General features: G+C 39.1%; 1 protein-coding gene across 2 annotated transcripts in view; it reads right to left on the minus strand.

The window, feature by feature from the left end:
- AFF4 (AF4/FMR2 family member 4) overlaps positions 1-19,203 on the minus strand; it is a 29,210-nt gene continuing 10,007 nt past the window's right edge. The window contains exons 5-21 of one of the 2 annotated variants that reach the window (XM_019620498.2): positions 18,550-18,586; positions 16,746-16,794; positions 15,435-15,455; positions 14,820-14,874; positions 13,802-13,839; positions 13,295-13,454; positions 11,855-12,772; positions 11,071-11,159; positions 9,738-9,975; positions 7,773-7,870; positions 7,125-7,188; positions 6,837-6,973; positions 6,350-6,421; positions 5,071-5,164; positions 4,507-4,550; positions 3,445-3,665; positions 1-2,873 (exon numbers count right to left, since the gene is read on the minus strand). In XM_019620498.2, coding sequence (XP_019476043.1) covers positions 2,755-2,873; positions 3,445-3,665; positions 4,507-4,550; positions 5,071-5,164; positions 6,350-6,421; positions 6,837-6,973; positions 7,125-7,188; positions 7,773-7,870; positions 9,738-9,975; positions 11,071-11,159; positions 11,855-12,772; positions 13,295-13,454; positions 13,802-13,839; positions 14,820-14,874; positions 15,435-15,455; positions 16,746-16,794; positions 18,550-18,586 — 2,454 coding nt within the window. In that variant the 3' untranslated portion in view covers positions 1-2,754. Of the gene's footprint in view, positions 2,874-3,444; positions 3,666-4,506; positions 4,551-5,070; positions 5,165-6,349; positions 6,422-6,836; positions 6,974-7,124; positions 7,189-7,772; positions 7,871-9,737; positions 9,976-11,070; positions 11,160-11,854; positions 12,773-13,294; positions 13,458-13,801; positions 13,840-14,819; positions 14,875-15,434; positions 15,456-16,745; positions 16,795-18,549; positions 18,587-19,203 lie in introns of both variants that reach the window. The other variant, XM_010719237.3, reaches the window with a different exon arrangement.

A 19,203-nucleotide genomic window follows, 5' to 3' on the forward strand; every position in this document is an offset into this window, starting at 1 on the left:
TTTTTTTATAGCTATGAAATCTGACAAAGCACACAACGTCTGTCTGACACAACGGTAAGTCCCAAATCAGATATGCTTTTGGAAGCGTGAAGTTTAAGTTTCTCTGATCGAAATAGCCACAGATCAGTAAGGCATTTCTTTTCAAATAAGAAGACCACTGCATATCTCCTGTACGGACAGAAAACTTGGGACAGCACTCCAGGGAACACTTCCCTGTGACAGACTCTGTCAGCCATTTCAGGTCCACATTTTGACACAACGTAGGAAGTCTTTCAGTTACGCGAAGACAATATTTTAAGACCCGCCGACACGGGGACAAGCGATACACTTTTTTAAGAGACAACTGTGTGTGACACCAAAAGGTATTTGTGGGACTCTATAAGGAAATAAAAAAGAAAACAAATTCCCAGAGATGGGACCATTCCTGCTTACAGTCATGGTCACTGTGCACAAAGGAGCAAGCCGAAAGCAGCCGCGCCGCCTGGTGCAGCACTACACAAAAAAATCAACTACGAATGCAACTTCTAAAAAGGTATTTTTTATATAGCGTCAAAAGAGTGCTAGGCACTTTAGAGTATTAAAGGAAAAATTAGTTGACAGTGTCCCATTAACCAGGATGCAGAGTCTGAGGGTACAGAGTTCTGTCTCTAACAGCAAACACGAAAAGAAACGCCATCTTGCACAGTGATTCAATAAAAAGGATGCTCCAACCAGCAGACCTGATCGGTGATTCAGCTGTAATGGGAAAAGTCACAGGTCTGCTAACCAACCACGTGTTGGTTCGTACGCAGCAAAGCTCTTCTGGAAGTACAAAATACGTTGGAACGCAAAGGAAGCTCTACGAATATGCAGCTACCTTTTAGTAGGTTACTCATTTGCAAAACTCCTAAACTCTTAAAGCCCATAGGACATACTGCAGTACTAAGAGCGTAGAATTCTATTCCTTCTTTCGAGGTTGCCATGATTTTGGCACTTAACCACGACGACACAAAACTTTAGTGCAATAATTTTTCCTGAACGTGCGCGTTCATCTCTGGTACAGAATTAAGGGTTAAATGGGAGATAAAACAAAGCAGCATTCCGCAATCGCACTCCAAAATATTCAGAGCTTGATTCTTTAAAAGGAGACCATTGCAATGAGAAGTCAGTTCGCATGACAGACACTGGTGCTTTTAAAAAGGAAATGGAATTTTACCCAAGTACTGCAGAAGACCACTGCATACAGTACACCTGGTCCTGCTGTAAAACATCTTGTAAACAGTTCATAAAATCTTCATCTAAAAGTAAGGCATAAGGCACACCAGACATGTTAGGGGCACTAAGCAATACTGAAAGCAGTAGCATTTTAAACCTTTGACTCAGACAAGCACCTCACGTGGAAAGGTACTTTGGTTTACACGTTTCGGGAGCAGTCAACTGCAACTTCACAAACTATTTCTGTTGCACCAACTCAAACTTCCTCTCAAATGAATGTTCTGCTCCATCAAATGCATCAAACATGAATGGGACCTTCATTAATATGGGGTAAATACAAGTTTTAAATCCATTCTGCATCAAAACGATTAGACAACTTCCCTGTAATAGCAGGTGTGCTCCCCACCCCACAATGGCTGTTGCACTGTCATGCTGTAGTGTCCATTAACCATCAGACCCTAAAAGGAAAAAAATGGATCTCCATCTCTACTTAAGATTCCTGATTTTCCAGTCAATGAAAAAGATGCAAATGGCAGTTCTGGTAGGAATTTAACTACTGTTTGTTTTTGTTTTTGTTTTTTAAACCACAAAACTGCGGATTTTGCAAGTGTCAAAAAATGACAAGCAAGGAAACAAAATGCATTTTAAATGAAGAGATATAAAATAGCACAAGATTGTCCATTTCAGAAACCTTTCCTATATGCATCGCACCTATCAGAAGTTCATTCCTACACCATTACTCTGATATTACATCAAATGCAAATTACTGCAATGTTTCGTGATTTGTTATAGTGTTAAATCAATGTTTTGAAACTGCCTTGAAAGCAACCCAAGTCAGATCCAGCTAAATATTTTTCCATATAAATTTCTTTAAAATTCATTTAAATGAAGTATTTTAATACGTAGAAGAATATCTGGAATTTTTCTATTTAGTACAAATTCTGCAATAATAAAACTCTAGCTGTCATTTATTAGTTGATTCATAGGCATTAGGCATGAAAAGTATGGTGTTTCTACACGTTAGAACCTATCAATCCTAATTCCTTTTACAGGTTCTACCACCACAAGACATTACAGAGTAACAAAGCTCACAAAGTACTTAAATAAAGTGTCTATGTTTAATTTTTCCTAAGTACTTGGAAGGGTAAATTTAGGGAAGAAACGGCTAAAAACTGCCCAAAACGGGGCTTTTCAAAATTAAAATTAAAAAATTAAAATAAATAGGATTTAAACCAACTATTTACGCATTATGACGGGAATTCCAATGACCCAATCTATCCATGATAGATTAGCAAAGCTACACCTTTATATGTCGCAAATTTAAAAATATTTAAATAACTTAAGAAGGGAATACTGAAGGAGTCCATTAACAAGATAATTTTGGGTTAAAACACAAAACACAAATCAGGATGGGAGACGTGTGAAAGCATTCCTTGCTCTTAGTGTCAACTAAGCAATGTGTTATGGCAGTCTTCCTTATTGACATGACACAGTGTTGTGGAGATAAATCAGAGGCAGCGAGAAAAACGTGTTCTATTTTCCATTCCTTCAGTTCAAATATCACTTGGCATCCAGGCGCAACCAGTGTAGTCCCTGACGGGTGTAACGCACTAGGTCTGTCATGATGCTTGAATTAAAAACCAGAGGGCCCATAGCTTTATCCAGTTCAGCAAAGAACTCTAAAACAACAGAAACACAGATTAGGCACAGTCTTTGGCATTGGCTGCTGTATGGGAAATACTGCACTCCCTAAAAGAACACCTTCTCAGCACAGAGCTTCCAGATAAAGGCAAAAGAAATGGAAGATGGCTGAATGATGGCAGAAGAAAAAGAAAGGAAAGAGGTCCTTTCTAGTCCATTGCTTTACTGTTTTGCAGAAGACAGGTTGCTAAGCATAATTACACTGTGGCCTTCTCCTCAAATGTGTATGTTCTCTTCAGCATTTCAGAAGAGGAAATGCACCAAGTTCTGCTTCCTACAGAGAACAGCTTACAGGAAATGCAAGAGTTATTTACTTATTTAAGGATAGCTGGTAGGAAATGTTACATTTCCAACAACAATAATTGACAACCAAGACAGCCAGCTCAGGGCATCATTGTCATCAAAGGAATTACTTTCCATCTTCCTTTTGCAGAGGACCCAATTAAGTACCATTGTGCACTGTTAACCGTAACTCCAAAATTGAAAACCTGACAGAATTTAGCACAACGTGCAAGCCTGAGGTTGTAACTTGCCTTTGCCTACCCTTACCTTTCTGTTCTTTAGACAGCTGTTCAGCTTGGTCCCAAATTTCAGTGGCATAGAGGAAGTTGGATGTAACTTGGACATAGCTGGCTGCCATCTGATGGATCCTCTGGGGGATCGTCACTGAAGACCCGCTCCCTGAAGGGTTGGCTGCCCCAGAAGAGTAATTTCCTGAATTCCCTGGAGACAGCTTTGGAGAGACCGGAGACGGCATACCAACAGGCTTGCTGCTCATCCAAAGAAAAACATTACATTGTAAAAGGCACGCACAGGTACGTCAGGTGCATCATGCAAACCTCTCTTCCTGCAGCTCAGAACATGGGATGCTAAAGCACTCCCACTTCACACACTGAGAAGTCAAGATTGGCCCTGCAACAAGTGAAAATCTCTGAGGTTCCTCCAGCTCCTGTATTTTAGCCTCACAGCCAAATCGATACACAGCATCTTTCAATTAAATTCCTTGCTTAAATAACTTGAACCTTACATAGTAATAATGAAAAAATTAAAGCAAGGCAATTATACTGCCATTATATTTTCAAGTAACATGATACAAATCTGAAATGCCCTCCTAAAATTCTGTTTTTGTTTTTTTTCTTTTCTTTTCTTTTTTTAACTGAGTAATCTATAAAAAAATCTGTTGTCATATTTCAAGAACAGAAGTAAATTGTTACACTATGGAAGAGCCAATCATGAAAGTACTTGTAGCCATCTGGGCTTCAAGTGCATCACTGCAGCACTAATAAAGCTATTGTTTTGAGAGAAAAAAGCATTATATAAAACAACTAACCACTGAGACAAGTGACCTGTGTGTTAAGGACACACTGAGGATTTTTTTGTTCATTCCTCCCAACAAGGAGTTGCCTGAGAATATTTCTGTACAGCAGTCTCTTATCAGAACACTTATCTGAACAACAGAATCAAAATCTAGACCTTAGAACAATTAGGAATTAGTTCAAAAGCAACCAAGGCTCAAAAAAGTGAAAGCTGCTCTTTGAGCACCTCAGACTCGCAGGTTATGTGGAAAATGAGCTATAAATGTAGAAATACAGGAAAACTTTTACTACCTACCTCCCCATACCAGGTGACGGTGCTTGAGAATTGTTATAGGAATTCTGTTGGGAAAAAATAAATTTCTCTTTATACCTCAGCTAATTATATTTTATCTAGTTGTTTAATTGGTCATTTCTGAACATGAGTTATCGTGGCTTTTCTTTTAAGCAATAATCAAAATCCCAAATAACATCAAAGCACTTTCAAAATTGGGAAAAACATCTCCTTCAGTGATGACTAAGACACAAATGAGCAAAGTTTTAACTTTGTTATATCAACAACAAGAAAATTATTTTAAAATTCTCTTTGAAGCCAACTAAATTTACTAAAAACAAAAGCTGCACCAAAATATTAATAGGAAGCTATCATTAGGACCAGTGGGTTGATGACATTAGAGTTGTGCTGTATCCTCCCAGCTTTAAACTACGCAGCTTGAACGTACTTTCAAGGTCCAATCCTAAATTGGGGCATACTGGAAGTTCACATGCAGCAGTCTGAATACCAGGCAGAGGAATTTTAAGTGATGCAGACCTTCAATTTGATTAGTTTTTTAATATTTGAAGAAAATATATCTCCAATTACCTTCAGATGTTCAGTCAGAGTTTTAGAATATTTCAATGCACTTTCCTTTTTCAGTTTGAAAAGCCTTAGGTATAGTAGAGACTGGCACCGAAGACTAACCAAAGACAGAACAGCAAAACATTTATGGTTAAAGTCAAGCTTATCACAACATGCTGAAAGTCATGAAAGTCAACTGAGTTCCTGTGTTCTTAAAAGCTTTCTCTCTCAACAGTAAAAAGCCAACTGTCCAGCTGTAACTAGCAGAAGTCCCACACACCATCTTTACTTCTCAAGAAAGTAAAGAACAGTTTTGTGCCTTAAGCTGAAACTACAGTTTGCAGTGACTTTGCTGATACAGGTCATCTCCAGTTCTGAGCTCAGCTGACAACTCAAATTTACTTCCTTCAGAAGGAGTTCATTTATTTTTTTCTCACGTCAAGAGATACTGAGTCTGGTGCATTCTGCCATAGCTCCCTCTATTCTTTTCCACTGACACAGTCAGCTCAGTTTTGCTACTTGCTGCAGCCATTTAATTAACCCAGGAGGCAAGTGACAATTCTTAACAGCCATTCCAAGTTTTGCCATTTCACTGGGTGAACACACAGCAAGGACCCCAAATCTTTTTGCTGATACTCCACTCAAATCCAATAGAGAAGTTCACCTTTCCAAGAAATTTTCAAAGGAGAATCGTAAATTCATTCAGTTGAGTAAAGCAGTGTGTGCTGATTATGTTAATTTACAAAAATTAAAGCCAAAACCAGACAACAGTTTGCTTGTTAATGCAATCTCAAAGTTTCCCAAAGCACTTAGGTCACAGCCCAACATCAGATGACTACGCAACCAACTCAATTGTAATCCATTATTTCTGAACATTATAATTTACAAAGAGAGAAAATGAAGAGCTCAGTTCAGCAACAGCAATTTTATCAAAACATTAAGGATGATGAAATTCACAAAGGCACCTCTATCATTTTTAGCCACATTGACAACTTCATTGCATGCAACAGTCAACTGACCAATGACATCGCATTCTAAAACAAAAGCATTAACTGACGTAATGCTATGGAGCTGAAAAAAGTCAGTAATTTCCTCAATAGTTGAAATAGTTATCTGCTGTTGTTAACATGCTCCCCGTTCTGATTTACAGTAATCAATCCATAGCATCCACCGTTCTGTGTAGTCAAATGGAAAACTCCCATTTGGTTCAAAACACCTGAAAACTCAGTGTAAGACAGCATTTCATGGAGAGAAAGCAGTTTCAGTTAATCAGTGTGTAGTAAAAAGTTCAAGATACACGTACCAAAGCACTGCTAGCCTTTTATCTGCAGCCGTAGCATCCGGTGCCAAGTAATTCTTCAGTTTCATAGTGTACCTATAAACAAATTATCAACAAGAAAACAATCTATCAAGTAAACCACAAAATAAAATATCATACTATCATTTATCAGTCACCAAAGTTCTTATGAAATTCTAATTCCAATTCCTTCACTGTTTCAGATTTCTCCCTCAGACCCTAAACAGAGCATGGCTAGAAATAATTGGATATAGTTTTGCCCTGCACATGTTACAAATTGCTAAAGCATCAAGAACTCTGGAATAAAGGATCTCAACCTCCAAGAACACACTTTAAGCTCCAGTAACTGGAACAAAGTGGCAAGTGATCCGTTCTTAGTGGAGAGTAAGGGACGTCAAAAGTTAGTGGCAGAACATCAGTAAAACGTAGAAGCTCCCATTTCCAGCCCTCTTCCCCAACCATTTGAGTTTTGTATGTGCCCTACAGTGCTTACTTGATTAATTCCACAGTTTCTGAATACATAGGGAACGGGGACTTGGATTCCTGAGCATTTTTCTCCAATGCATTCCCACACTCAATGAACGACACTACTGCATCTAGGTAGTACACAGCCTTCTCAAACCTGTCAGACTGAGAAGATTGGGGGAAAAAAAAAAAAAAGGGAAATATTGAAAGGAAATACCAGAAATATCTAGCACAGACAGGCAGCAACACAGCAAAAGCAGTAAACAAAACCCAGCATAACATTCAAACACTGGATAAACATTGCAGATTTACTTACCAATGCATCTGCATTATGTTTTAACTTCTTTGCTTCCTGTAAATAATGATCAGCTGAGTAAGTCCTACAATAGAAGACACATTTATGGACTCAGATCAGCTATGCTGCACTTCCTTTTATGACATAAGTTTGTTAATGTTACAGCTTTCACTTCTGCCCCCTCTAACTCAAGTTACAATAACAGGAGTTACTGTATCAAAATCCCAGTCTTGTAGATCTGCAATTCAAAAATGAAGGCTCCTCTCTGCTACCAAAAACAACAACTGCTCACTGTGGGTGAAGCAGGCTCTGTTAAGAGAACAGGCAGACAGGCAGTAGTGATACTCTGAAAGGGTGCATGGATATATCAACACTTAGAAACAGGACAACCCTGGAATATTAAGTCTACCACTGGGTCCACGCTCCACAGGAACACACAGGGCAGGCTGGATTTCCTCCTCTAGGAGTGCACTATCTGCCAAGTCAATGGTGCACAGAGCAGGCAGAGAAGCACATTGTTGCAGGAACAATACACAGATCTCCAGAGCATAAACTAGCATTCAGCATCTTTTGTGAAGCAAATAGGACAACTCTCTTCTCCACAGAGAGCTCGCTGTGCTCCAAGATTAGCATCCCCAAGAAGGGAAAGGCACCCTCTGCCTTTCTTACCTGTCATCAAAAACAAGTTTTGCTCTTCTTGACTTTGAGCTCTCCGTAGATGGAGTAGAAACAGGAGGGCAGTTTGATGAATTGTTCAGAATCTTTTCCTGAAATGTCAAAAATTTTTTTTTTTTAAAGACAAAAAGCTATTTAATGTACACATTTTTCCCATGACTTTACACTCTATAAGCAATAAGGTCAGTTCTGTAGCTGCTTTAGCTGCCATTCACCATATAATAACACAGCTTCCCTGAGGCTTTCATCTCATGCTGGCACAGGGGAGACACAGAGGCTATAATTAAGCTGAGCCCTACTGCAGTAGGAGATCTCCCATATTGCTAAATCTTGATTTTCCACTCTGAACAAAGAGGCTATATATACTTTTATTACTTCTCATGTCTTTCAACAATAAACTGCTGAATGTCTCTGGCTTGAAAAGATTAGTATTTCAGAAACACCATCTTCAGGAGAAATAACAGCTGTCCTCACAACATGCTGTCCTTGCTCCCCTTAATTTTACATAGCTCAGTGTGACAATTCAGGCTAAAGAAGGACACTAAAACATCCTGTGAATTCTAAATGAATCTGTCCTTACTAGCTCAACAGCATAAAGCAACTTCCCAGCTCCAGTGCACTTTCAGCTCTTTTGATTTATCATGACCAAAGGCCAACTGCATAGAGTATTTCATAACCTGCCTTTATCAGATCCTTGCTAATCAGAAGGATCTCGAAGTTGCAAGGCATTACGCTTGCACAGCAATGCCCTCTCTACCAGTGTAACATAAAACACTACCAAACATGCAGGGAAATACAGGAAGAACATACTTCTTTAAAAAAGACATGACTAAGCATATTGAAAGTATGAAAAGATAAGCATTAAACAAGTTAACAGCTGGTTTAGGGACAGTTCTGTACTGATGAATAAGGCAAGGCCAGAGCAGCAGCCTATGCTGCAAATCTGCTATCTACAGCCTTCTTGTAAGTGTAGACATCGATGCACACAACCTTCCCAGGTTTCTAAAATCTCACAGTAATGGCATGTAAATTAATCCAGCAGGTCTCCCAGTTTGAATATTGCATGAACTCCACCCTGATGACTAAGCTACTTTCTGCCATTGCTAATGGCAAGTTGCTGCTCTACTCCTCCTCAAATCAATTATCCTTCCTGAACACTTTATAGCACTCAAAGATTTGGAGTCCCAAAGATAAAGGTGAAATCCCTCCAACTCAAACATATTACACTCGAATCTGGCTATACAATAGAAACTGCTCTACACAGATACCCAGATGTCCTCAAAGTTAAATTCTGTCCAGTAATGCATGCTTATATACTAATGAAAAAGCACGTTACATTTCATGACCTTACAATCTCATCATCTTATAAAATTTTTGAAACCCACCAACTAAACATGTTCTTAATCTAAGTTGCTTAAAAAATGTTTTCTGCATCACCTTTTCAACAGTTTTCTCTACTTTAACCACAAAGAGCTCTGTACCTTCCTGAGCTGGAATCAGATGAACTTTCTAGAATCCTAGGATGAAAAATAAGAGCCACAGCTTTGCATCTCAGCACTGTGCACAGACCCAGCTCCTGTCCTCCTTAAAATGAGGACAAGAACTGTACTTGCTCCAGCAACATAGGAGTAACCTCATTGTTCATTCTGGGTAAACAGATTTGTAGTGATATTTCTCATTAACAAATTAAACAGCAAATAAGCAGCATCTGTCATCAAAAGATGACTAAACTCACTTTAGTAATTAACATAAATATTTGGTAGGAATAAATATTAATATTCAACAATCTCTCCCAAGTTATTTTCCAATTTAGAGTCTTAAGCACCATGGCATGAAACAAGGCAAATCTGAAACCAATTACATTTCATCTTCAACTGCAAATTATTTAGATGACACTGTGCACATCAAACTGCAAAGCCAAGAAAGAAGTTCAAGGCACTCACAGAACAGGCCCTTTACCTTTGTTTCTTTAGCACTGCCAGAACCTTTCCCCTCCATCTTCTTCTGTTTAGAAGATGAGCTGCTTTTACCGCCACTGCTGCTGTCCTTACTAACATTGCTGCTGGACTTCAAGGATGACGACTGACTGACTGTCCTCTTCCGGGACCCGTGCTCTTGTTTGGAATCCTTCTGAAGGACTGGGGCAGCAGGAGATGGCAGTAAATCCTTCTCTTTAACAGCACTTGGTTTTAAAGACCTGGACAAAATGAATACATTCAGTTTTGATTTTTATTTTTCAAAATAGAAATAAACAAAAAATCCAACATCACTTTTTTTTTCTTTTAAATCAGACTCACACCCTTCCCCATTTAAGCCCTCCTCCTCCCCCCCCAAAAAAACACCAAGATTTTTAATGTTGAACATAGCAAGACAGATTCAGAGGAAGAGAATAATCTCCACAGTAACTAGATGTTATGAAGCCTGATTGAACTAGTTTTCACCATTTTATCTGTTCTGACCTGAAAACGCAGAAGGCAAGTTCTAACCATAAAACCACATCCCTCAACAGTTCTTAAAAACACCCAAACACTTGTAATGTCAGAAATGAATGCCAGCGTTAGCGCCAGTCTGTCTATTGCAGACGAGTCAGCCTGACAGCTCAGAAAAAAGATGGCCCAGATAACAGTTCTCTAGAAGCCATCAGCCTTTTGGTACAGTCTTACCTTGGCTGCTGAGGACCCAGTTGCTAGTTCTGGCTTCCCTTTTCACAGAGAACAGTACAAGAAATAATTGTACGCAGTTTTTTAAAAACCACACTGTTGCATTTAACCAAGTGCCTTTCAGATAATCACACTAGCAACCAAAAAACATTAGGGGTAAAGGAAAAAAACACGACAGACGAGCATCCATTTTTTCTACATTTCCTAACAAATACAAAGAAAGCATTTAACTCAGAAAGACTTCTGGCATCTGCAGCCAGAAGCTGCAGCTTCTCACACATTAGTAATTCAACAAATATTCACTGTAGAGAATTTTTTTTCCATGGTGTAATTATACCAGCTGTCAGTTGTTTGATCTGAAATAGTATATCAAAGGTGAACCCTTCATAGTAGGGTTTATTTAGTCAATGTTTTTGGTTACGGAAATGAATTTCCACCAACAACTAATGGAAACTTCAAAAAAATGAGTCTGAAGAAATAGAAGCCACAAAATGTTACCCACTGATTAATAATAAGGAGACATTTTGTTGAGGAGGGAGGGGAAGAAGGTAAGGAAGAGGTGGAGATGGGCATCAGTCTTCTCTTTGATCACCCTGAGCCTTCAGTGCTGAAGAGACAGGCAAGATACTCACTCCCTATTGCTAGAAGTCTTGTGTCCTGATGGAGCTTTTTCTTCCAGTTTCGTTTTCTTGCTTTCACTGGCTCTGTTTTCATCCTCATTCTGAATACAGCAAACAAGAAACACATCCATATAACTGTCTACATTTAAAGCTTCACAGATACAGTAATTTTTCATATTTAACAGATTCAATTCAGTGGGCATCTTGCAGTGTACAGAATAAGATTTGTACAGGCCACAAAACCATTCCCTGAAGCATCTAGCTTGTATCAAATATTTGAAAAGTGGCAGTCTCAAGTTGTTTGATAACAAACGTATCACTATGAAATACCAAGAAAATCTGCCAAAGGTTTTGGTACAAAATCAGATTTTATGCTGGGAAGTCAAATACAGGTGTCTTATGAATGCTAGAAACCTTAATAGTCTTTAAGTCTCCAAGAGATGCTGAAGACCACATTTTTATATAAACCTAATCCTAAAGTCAAAGGGTTTGCAGGGAATACAATCTGTTCTACTTCCAGGAACTGAAGCTACAGTGCTAACACACCTAAAGGTACAACCTTCTGCCTTTCACACATCACTCCGAAAGAAAATATTCAATATCCAATATTCCCTATTATAATGGCACAAGAATTATCCATTTTTTCTACACAGAATAGGTAGACAAAGTCATTTCTTAAATTATTGAGCCACTACAGTGAGGTATGACATAGGTTACTGGGCCATATGCTTAACCCCTGTAATGAGACAGTAGAAGGCTAAGACAACAGGCAAAATTTTATTTAAAATATTGTTACCTGTTTATGTTTCCTTTTGCCTTTTGTAGAACCTTTGTCAGAAGGCTGCTTCTGGGATTCTCTTGCATGCTTCTCTGGCACACTTTTCTTTTCCACTTTGGGCATATCAGCATCCTTGTAAGGCTTCCCTGGTATTCTTGATAAGAGGCTCAGGTCAATCTTCACAATAAGTGGGTACCTTTCATCAGGATCGCTGAGTGGTGAAAGAAGCTCTTTCTCTTCCATAGGAGAGAACATTCTTTGCCGAAAAAAGCTGTCATCCTCCTCCATGGAAGATTTAACAGGAGTCCTATTGCTCTCGGAGTATTTGGGTGTTTGTGATGAAGGAGGCAGGCTTTCGTTTTCATCTGAATCAGAGGATGAGGTATCTGTTTCTATGAATTCCCTGGATTTCTGGGCAGATTTGCTTGAAGCCTTGTATTTCTTCTTCTCTGCTGTAGGCCGAGGGGAAGATTTGGGCTCTTTCTTTATATTAGGCTTTCTGGAACCTTTAGTGGCTGCCTTGTGCCTGTTGGAAGGTATGTTTGTTGCCATGTCTACTGGGGTTTCGCTTTCTATTTTAAGACCTCCTCTAGGCTCTTCAACAGATGTCTTTTCTGCTTTCTTGGGCTGCTTTTTACCCACAGTCCTCCTCTGTGTTGAGCTGTCACTCTGGGCAGGTGATTTCTGCCTGCCACGACTGCTCTCTGAGCCCTTTTGGGTGGGTTTGGAATCTCGCCCTGGTGTTGAAGAAATCGAGTCCTTGGATCCACTTTGATCAGTGTACCCACTTCCTGCTCCCTGATCCCGTCCCTCTTTTTTGTAGCCTTGTGAGGATGGGATATTGCTGTCCACCGAAGAAGCTGGTGACACTTTATGTGAATTAACTTTGTTCAACCAGTTATCCAGTTGCCACTTGTTTGTTGGCGGTGGCTCTGGCTAAAAACATAAATTTTAAAAAAGCTCTGTTAGATACAGTGTTTCACATGGCTTCCATCTTTTCTGCAGCTGAACTATGCTGCAAGCCAAAGCAAGAGGTGCACCCGAGCATCTGGGGTCATTAACTAATGAAAAATGCGTATAATTACAAATAGCAGTTCTCCTCTTCCTTCAACCAGAGGAGCTGCAACCCACAGGAAGCACTTGCTGCCACGGCTTTCCAGACTTAAAGCTACTGGTTTTTAAGCTACTGCTCCCATATCTTATTTCTGCACTCCAAGAGATAACTATGGTAAAAATCACCTCAAATAACAAACGAGTGCTTATAAATAACATCACTATCATATCCAATTACAGGTACTTTAGCAAAAGAATATTGAATGAATGCGGAAATAATTCTACACTCGACAGATGAAGTTCTTGTTAAAAAAAAAAAAAGAGACTGAGAACATGTTCATTTTTTCTGCTTTTAAAACTCAGGATCAATGCCCAACCACAGCCCAGATGCGTGACAAACCCTACCTCAGGGGATGCACTCTGTGACGGTTCATTAGCTTCGCTATCACTGGAACTGCTTTCACTTTCAGAGTCAGATCCCGAACTGCTTTCAGATCCACTATGGCTGCTCGAGTCATCCCTTGAATTATCTGCTCCTTCACTGTTATGCTGTGAAGGTTCAGAACTACTGAAAACAAAAGGGAAGAAAAAAATGAACAAACATTACTCAGTGCACAAAGGCATCCTGGAAGTTCTTCCATTAGGAAGAATAAAATGTAATATTTTAAATAACATTTGCTAAAGAGTTCAACGCAGCTGAACACCTTGTTCCCCTCCCCCCTTCACAAAGTTGTTAGTATAACTTGCAGAATACGTGTTATTTAGCCACTGATTAAACTCCAATCACCTTCTGTTTTAATCAAAGACAAACAACAGACACTGATTTTAGAAACTAGATCAAGCCAGGAGTGCTGACTGGACCAAACATCACTACTTGTTGGATTGCAGCACAGAAAATAAAGGAATGCCTACCTTCCAGGTGTGCTCCTTGGCACTGTCTTATCACAGTCCTGCAATTAAAAAGAGCATGAGGCTTCTAGAAGTTGCATATATGCAATTATGTTGCAAAGTGTTGATTTAAAGTCTTAAAGATTTTAAATATTTAGACAGAAGTTTAAATTTGCCTGCCTTTTCCTTGTATAGAAGGAAAAATAAATCAGAGTTCTTTTATCCAAGCTTTTACCACAAATGTGTCATCTCAGAACCCTCTATATTCTGACAGTAGTTCTGAGATTTCCTATTTTCTCCACTCCCCCATACCATGTTTTAGAGCCAGATGATACAAATTTTTAGCATGCTATTCCAGAAATGTCCTATGTCCTAGTAGTTAACCAACTAAACGTACTATCTTCAAGTTTTCCATGTGAAAAAATACCAAACAGCAGAAGTGAGAACAGCAAAAAAAAGTAGTGTGGACTACTGCTGGGTAGCATAAATTCAACAGGTGTGTTTTATTCAGCACGTTGAATGCCTCTGGCTGGAGTTGCACAAAATTAATACCAACAAAGAGGGAAAAGGAGATGATAAAAATGAAGGAGCTTCTAGGCTCATGGTTACAGATACAACCTGGGAGTAAGAGACACACACAGCAGCTCTCATTCCAAACAGCTGCTGCATGGAACCATGCGTCCCACGCACTCTTTAGCCAGCACAGCAGAACACAAGGGGCTCTCTATGTGGCAGCCCATCATGTGTGTGTTTGGAATAGACTCTGTTTTCATTTCACATTCAGAGAAAGCCCATTTGAAATCAAAGTATGACTCTGTAGGTACAAATGTACTGTTCTCACAAAACAGACGTTTTCCCCCAGATTTGCATTTTAGAATACCTGAAGTTTGTTTGAAAACTTGCTAACTATTTTTGTATCTCAATTGCAAATCCTCCTCTTAAGCTGTTCAGTTTGCTGTTGGTGTACTGAACACTGCTGAAGTAACAAACTGTCAATATACTTAGTATATTTTTCTGAAACTTGGGTATCTCACGAACATACCTGCTCTCCATCGCTGTCTTCACTACTGCTAAGTTTTAAGTCATCTTTCAACATACTAAATAAGTAAAAGGGAGAAAGTGAGACAAGTTTTTCCATGTACCTTAATTACATTCAAAGCATTCTTCTATATTCCAACAAGTTACTGTTTATACTACAGAGCTGGGTGTGTGGGTGAAATCCACAAGTTACCATTTAAAACATTTAACGTTTAAGAACAGCAAATTAAGTCATTCTTTAAAGAAAACTATGGACTGTTGTGCTTTGATTCCTTTGTTCATTCTTTTAAGTTTAGAAAGGAATTCTGACACGTTTTACTACTGCGGGAGGAGCTAAAACATCTGTGTTCAACCTCTTATACACAATAGCCAAAAATGCTGTTTTACATTGAATTAAGAAATGTAAGACTTGTGACTGCTTCCTGTCTAGTGGCAAAAACCCAACAGTTCTACAAGGTAAATTTTCTATTATTCTTCAAAGTATAATTACTCTTACTTATCCTAGTCATGCATACACATACTATTTCATGATACTGAAAGTACAGGAACACAATGAAAACATAGTGGGGTATTTGTGCTTATTTAAAAACACCTTTATTACAAAAATAAAACATCTTACTCTGTCTGGTTCGATTCGCATCTGGAGAAAGAAGATAAGAAAGGATTAGAATAGTTCCCAATTTCACAGTACAGCTGTTCTAATCTGAAAAGAAACACCAACCTCAAGAATCTAGTTCCATATCTATTTTCCGCTGCTACCCTTATCAAAAGATGCCTTTATCTCATTTTTAATGCTTTTTGAACAGAGCACAGTCACTTAAACAGAAATTCTACTGACACAGCAAACATCTTCTCATCCCTCTTCCCATGCACCTCATTTCAACTAACGTTCAGTGCTAACTCCAGTTCTTGCATCTTCCTGCATCCTCCCATCCTGGAACCAGCACAGCTCTTTCACAGAGGATTACACTGCTATAACAAAAGCAAAGCCAAATGATGAACTCCATTGCTACCACTTATTGAAGTGGCCGCGTATAAACATCTGAAACCTCATGTTTTCAGGAAACTGACTAAGTCTATAATAAATAAATAAAAAAAAAAAACTAGTCTTCAATTATTTTCCATTTCCTTCTCATATATCACATGTTTTTTAATCTCATTAATACTGAAAAATGTACACAGACAAGCAGAAAAGATAAACTTCATTTTGCAACTGCATCACAGCAAGTATTAACTTAGACCTCCAGGATCCAGAATCGCTTTCAATAAACATTCCATCAGCTGGTATGGACATTTTTGTTTGGAAGTAGTATTTAAACAGCACATAGTCAATTTTCAGGTATGAATAAGGCAGACTACAGTTAGAATCTTCCTGCTGCTTTTTATTTTTTCTTTCTGATGTATGATTAATGAAGCATAATGTTAGGTCTGTGTACACAACTAATAAAAATGCCTGTCAGTCACTAAGAGAATGAGTAGTACAAATTTAACTAGAGCCCAAACTTAATTTACCGCCTTCTCTAATAACAGAACAGTTCCTCATCCTATTTGTGCAACTGCAACAAGCTGCTTCCAGCTGACAGCTTAGCAGTGCACATGTTTGGTAAATCCTGCCCCATCCTGCCCTTTCTTACATGCTGATACCTTTCCAGTTCACAAGCCAATTCCTAAGGCCAAACTCCTGCTCAGCATCCTATAGCTGACAAGAGGGCAGGGAAACGAAGGAAGGCACAGTGCACTTGTTACTCACACCAACGCGCCATATTTGCACTACTGTCCCTGAAAATGGCTCGAAAACAGCTTTTTTTCCCCTGTCAGCTAAGTGCAAGCATGACAAAGAGTGTGCAAGAACCGACACGTTCTATTAAAGAAACAGCTACATTTAAAAATTGACTATTATTTGAGAAACGTTTTCTCAACTGCTACTTACGATTTGGATTGATGGCCATTGGATGTTTTTGATGAAGGATTATATCGTTCTAGAAGGAAAAAGAAACAAAGCTGTACACTTTTAAACTCAGACAGCAAAACAGTCACTCCGAAGTGGCCAGAAGTAAACAGGCTTAGCTAAACAAACTCAAGAATGGCCAAGTGAACAGGAGAAAGAGGGAGCAGCTGACGTCAGGTGCAGCCTCTCACAGATTGACCAAGTGAGCGGAGCAGAGACAGAATGCCAAGAGAAACAACCACTTTAATCAAGAAAATCTAGAAGGCTTTTTTAAATCGTTGCTGTCTAAACCAACACAAGCTTAATTTGTTTCTGAAGGTGTGAAAAACTGTTCTGCTTCTATCGAGGCAGGATAGCAGTGACTATCCTAAAGTAAAAGAGGTCTAGATTAGATTTTAGGAAGAAATTCCTTAGTCAGAGTGTGGGGAGGCCCTGGCACTGCTGCCAGAGAGCTGTGGGTGCCCCATCCCTGGAGGTGCATGAGGCCAGGCTGGATGGGGCCTGGGCAACCTGGTCTGGTGGGAGGCTTGGAACTGGATGGGATCTTAGGTCCCTTAGAACCCAAACCATTCCGAGAAAATTATTCTGTTACCTTCTGCATGCTGAGTACAGGAGATCAATTGGCCTATCAAGATTTTTATCTGTTTCAGCATTCCTGCCCAGCTTTTTTAGTGAATGAAGTCTTTACATCCAAAAAGCAAACTCATAAACCAAATCCTACGGTCAGAACGCATACTGATATAATCTGCTTTTCAGTCTGTCTCCTTTTTCCTTCCCTGTTCTTTAGTTCTAGTAAATTACTAAGCATAGCACAACAGAAACAAGACTTGAGGTTGTTAGAAGTCTCACAGAAAACTGAAACAGGAGCTGAGAAATGGTTCTGTGCTTTTATTTACCCCGCCTCTCTGATTACATACCTAAAGACCAGTTGTTTCCAGAATTTAAATCTATTGGCTAGCTTCATGGAATTAAATCTTAATTTGTTTTCCTAATTCCCCACTGTATTAGGTGTTTAGATTAAGCTGCTTTGAATACCTAAGAATAAACCATTCCGCTTTTACTATTTAATCTGCTTAATCAGTTTGACAGGGACCGGTAAGGCTGCTGGAAGGCAACAGCACAAATGTAATCCAGTTTTGCCAGATATGTTACCTGGTAAAATGCTCCATTTCAGTAATGTTCAAAATGAAGATACAGTCAAATAGGAATAAAAGGTGTATTTGTTTAAAATCTGGAAATACATTCTGGGATAACGCACTCAAGAACATCAGCAACCCAACTTGAGTCCTTGATCAGTTCTCTTTGATTTTTATAGCCACAAAGTGAAAGTGGACAAGAAAAAGGAGAAAATGCATTGTGCTTCTTCTATTAAAATACGAACACATGCATTCTGTTGCTTTCCAATATGCCCAGGGGTTTTCTTTGTGGGTGTTTTGTTTTCACACTCAGCTATTTTCAATCAAATCAACCAAGGAAGCTTATTTTCAAAAAATAACAGCAAGTTAAAGATTCAATACTTCTTTTTTTTTTTTTCCCCTCCCCTTTTTTAGAAGTTATGAGTGAGTTACACAATAGTAATTAACTTTCCAGTTCTCAACAAGAAGCCACAAATAAAATTGTTTGTTTTGTAGGTCTTGAGGAAGTACGGACGATCTTTACATACGATCAATTCCATTTCCAGTCTGGAGAGCTCATTCTCTAAAAGCCTGACTTCTTAAGGGGTACTAAGAATACTCAATCGTAACAAAAAACACAGCACATAGGAAAGGAAGTTTAATGTACTTACTCTGTTCTCCAGTGCCAAAACTGGACTGTTGAGACTCCTAAGGGAATAAAAGATCACAGGAGTTTTTTCAAAGGGAATTTTAACGTATCAAAAACCATGCCATAATTAAGCTATTGTTCTGACTTTAAAGGATGGCACCTATCCCTTATAAAAAACAAAACAAAACAAAACCAACACCTACTCCCAAAGAAAAACCAACATGCTAAAAACAAAACCCAGCTGTAACAACCAACCAGAAACACAGAGCCTTTATCTGGGCCCAAGCTGCCTTCACCAGCTGTGGCAGAGCAGCAAGCACATGGGAAGAGCACCTGAGATTCCTCATCCTTAGCTCATCTGTCCCACTGAGCCATCTGTCCCTGCCTGCTTGCTTTGAAGATGGGCCACGTGCAGTTGTCATACACAGTACCTGAAACTCCAGAAACACTGTGTTTGCAGAAGTTACCCTATCTTCCCTTTCTCATCTTCACCCCTCTGTCTTTGGTGAACAGCCAAATCCTCATGTAACTGGACAACCTGGCTGTACAAAAGCCAATAGACAGTGATAAATACCTGCCTGGATATATAATGGATTTGCTGTCTATGAATCTAGCCTTGAAAGATAAAGCCTTGCCAATTTGATCTTTGATATTCCTGTTCCAGAAAACCCAATTC

Source organism: Meleagris gallopavo, chromosome 15 (assembly GCF_000146605.3).
Source record: "Meleagris gallopavo isolate NT-WF06-2002-E0010 breed Aviagen turkey brand Nicholas breeding stock chromosome 15, Turkey_5.1, whole genome shotgun sequence".
Taxonomy (NCBI): Eukaryota; Metazoa; Chordata; class Aves; order Galliformes; family Phasianidae; genus Meleagris; species Meleagris gallopavo.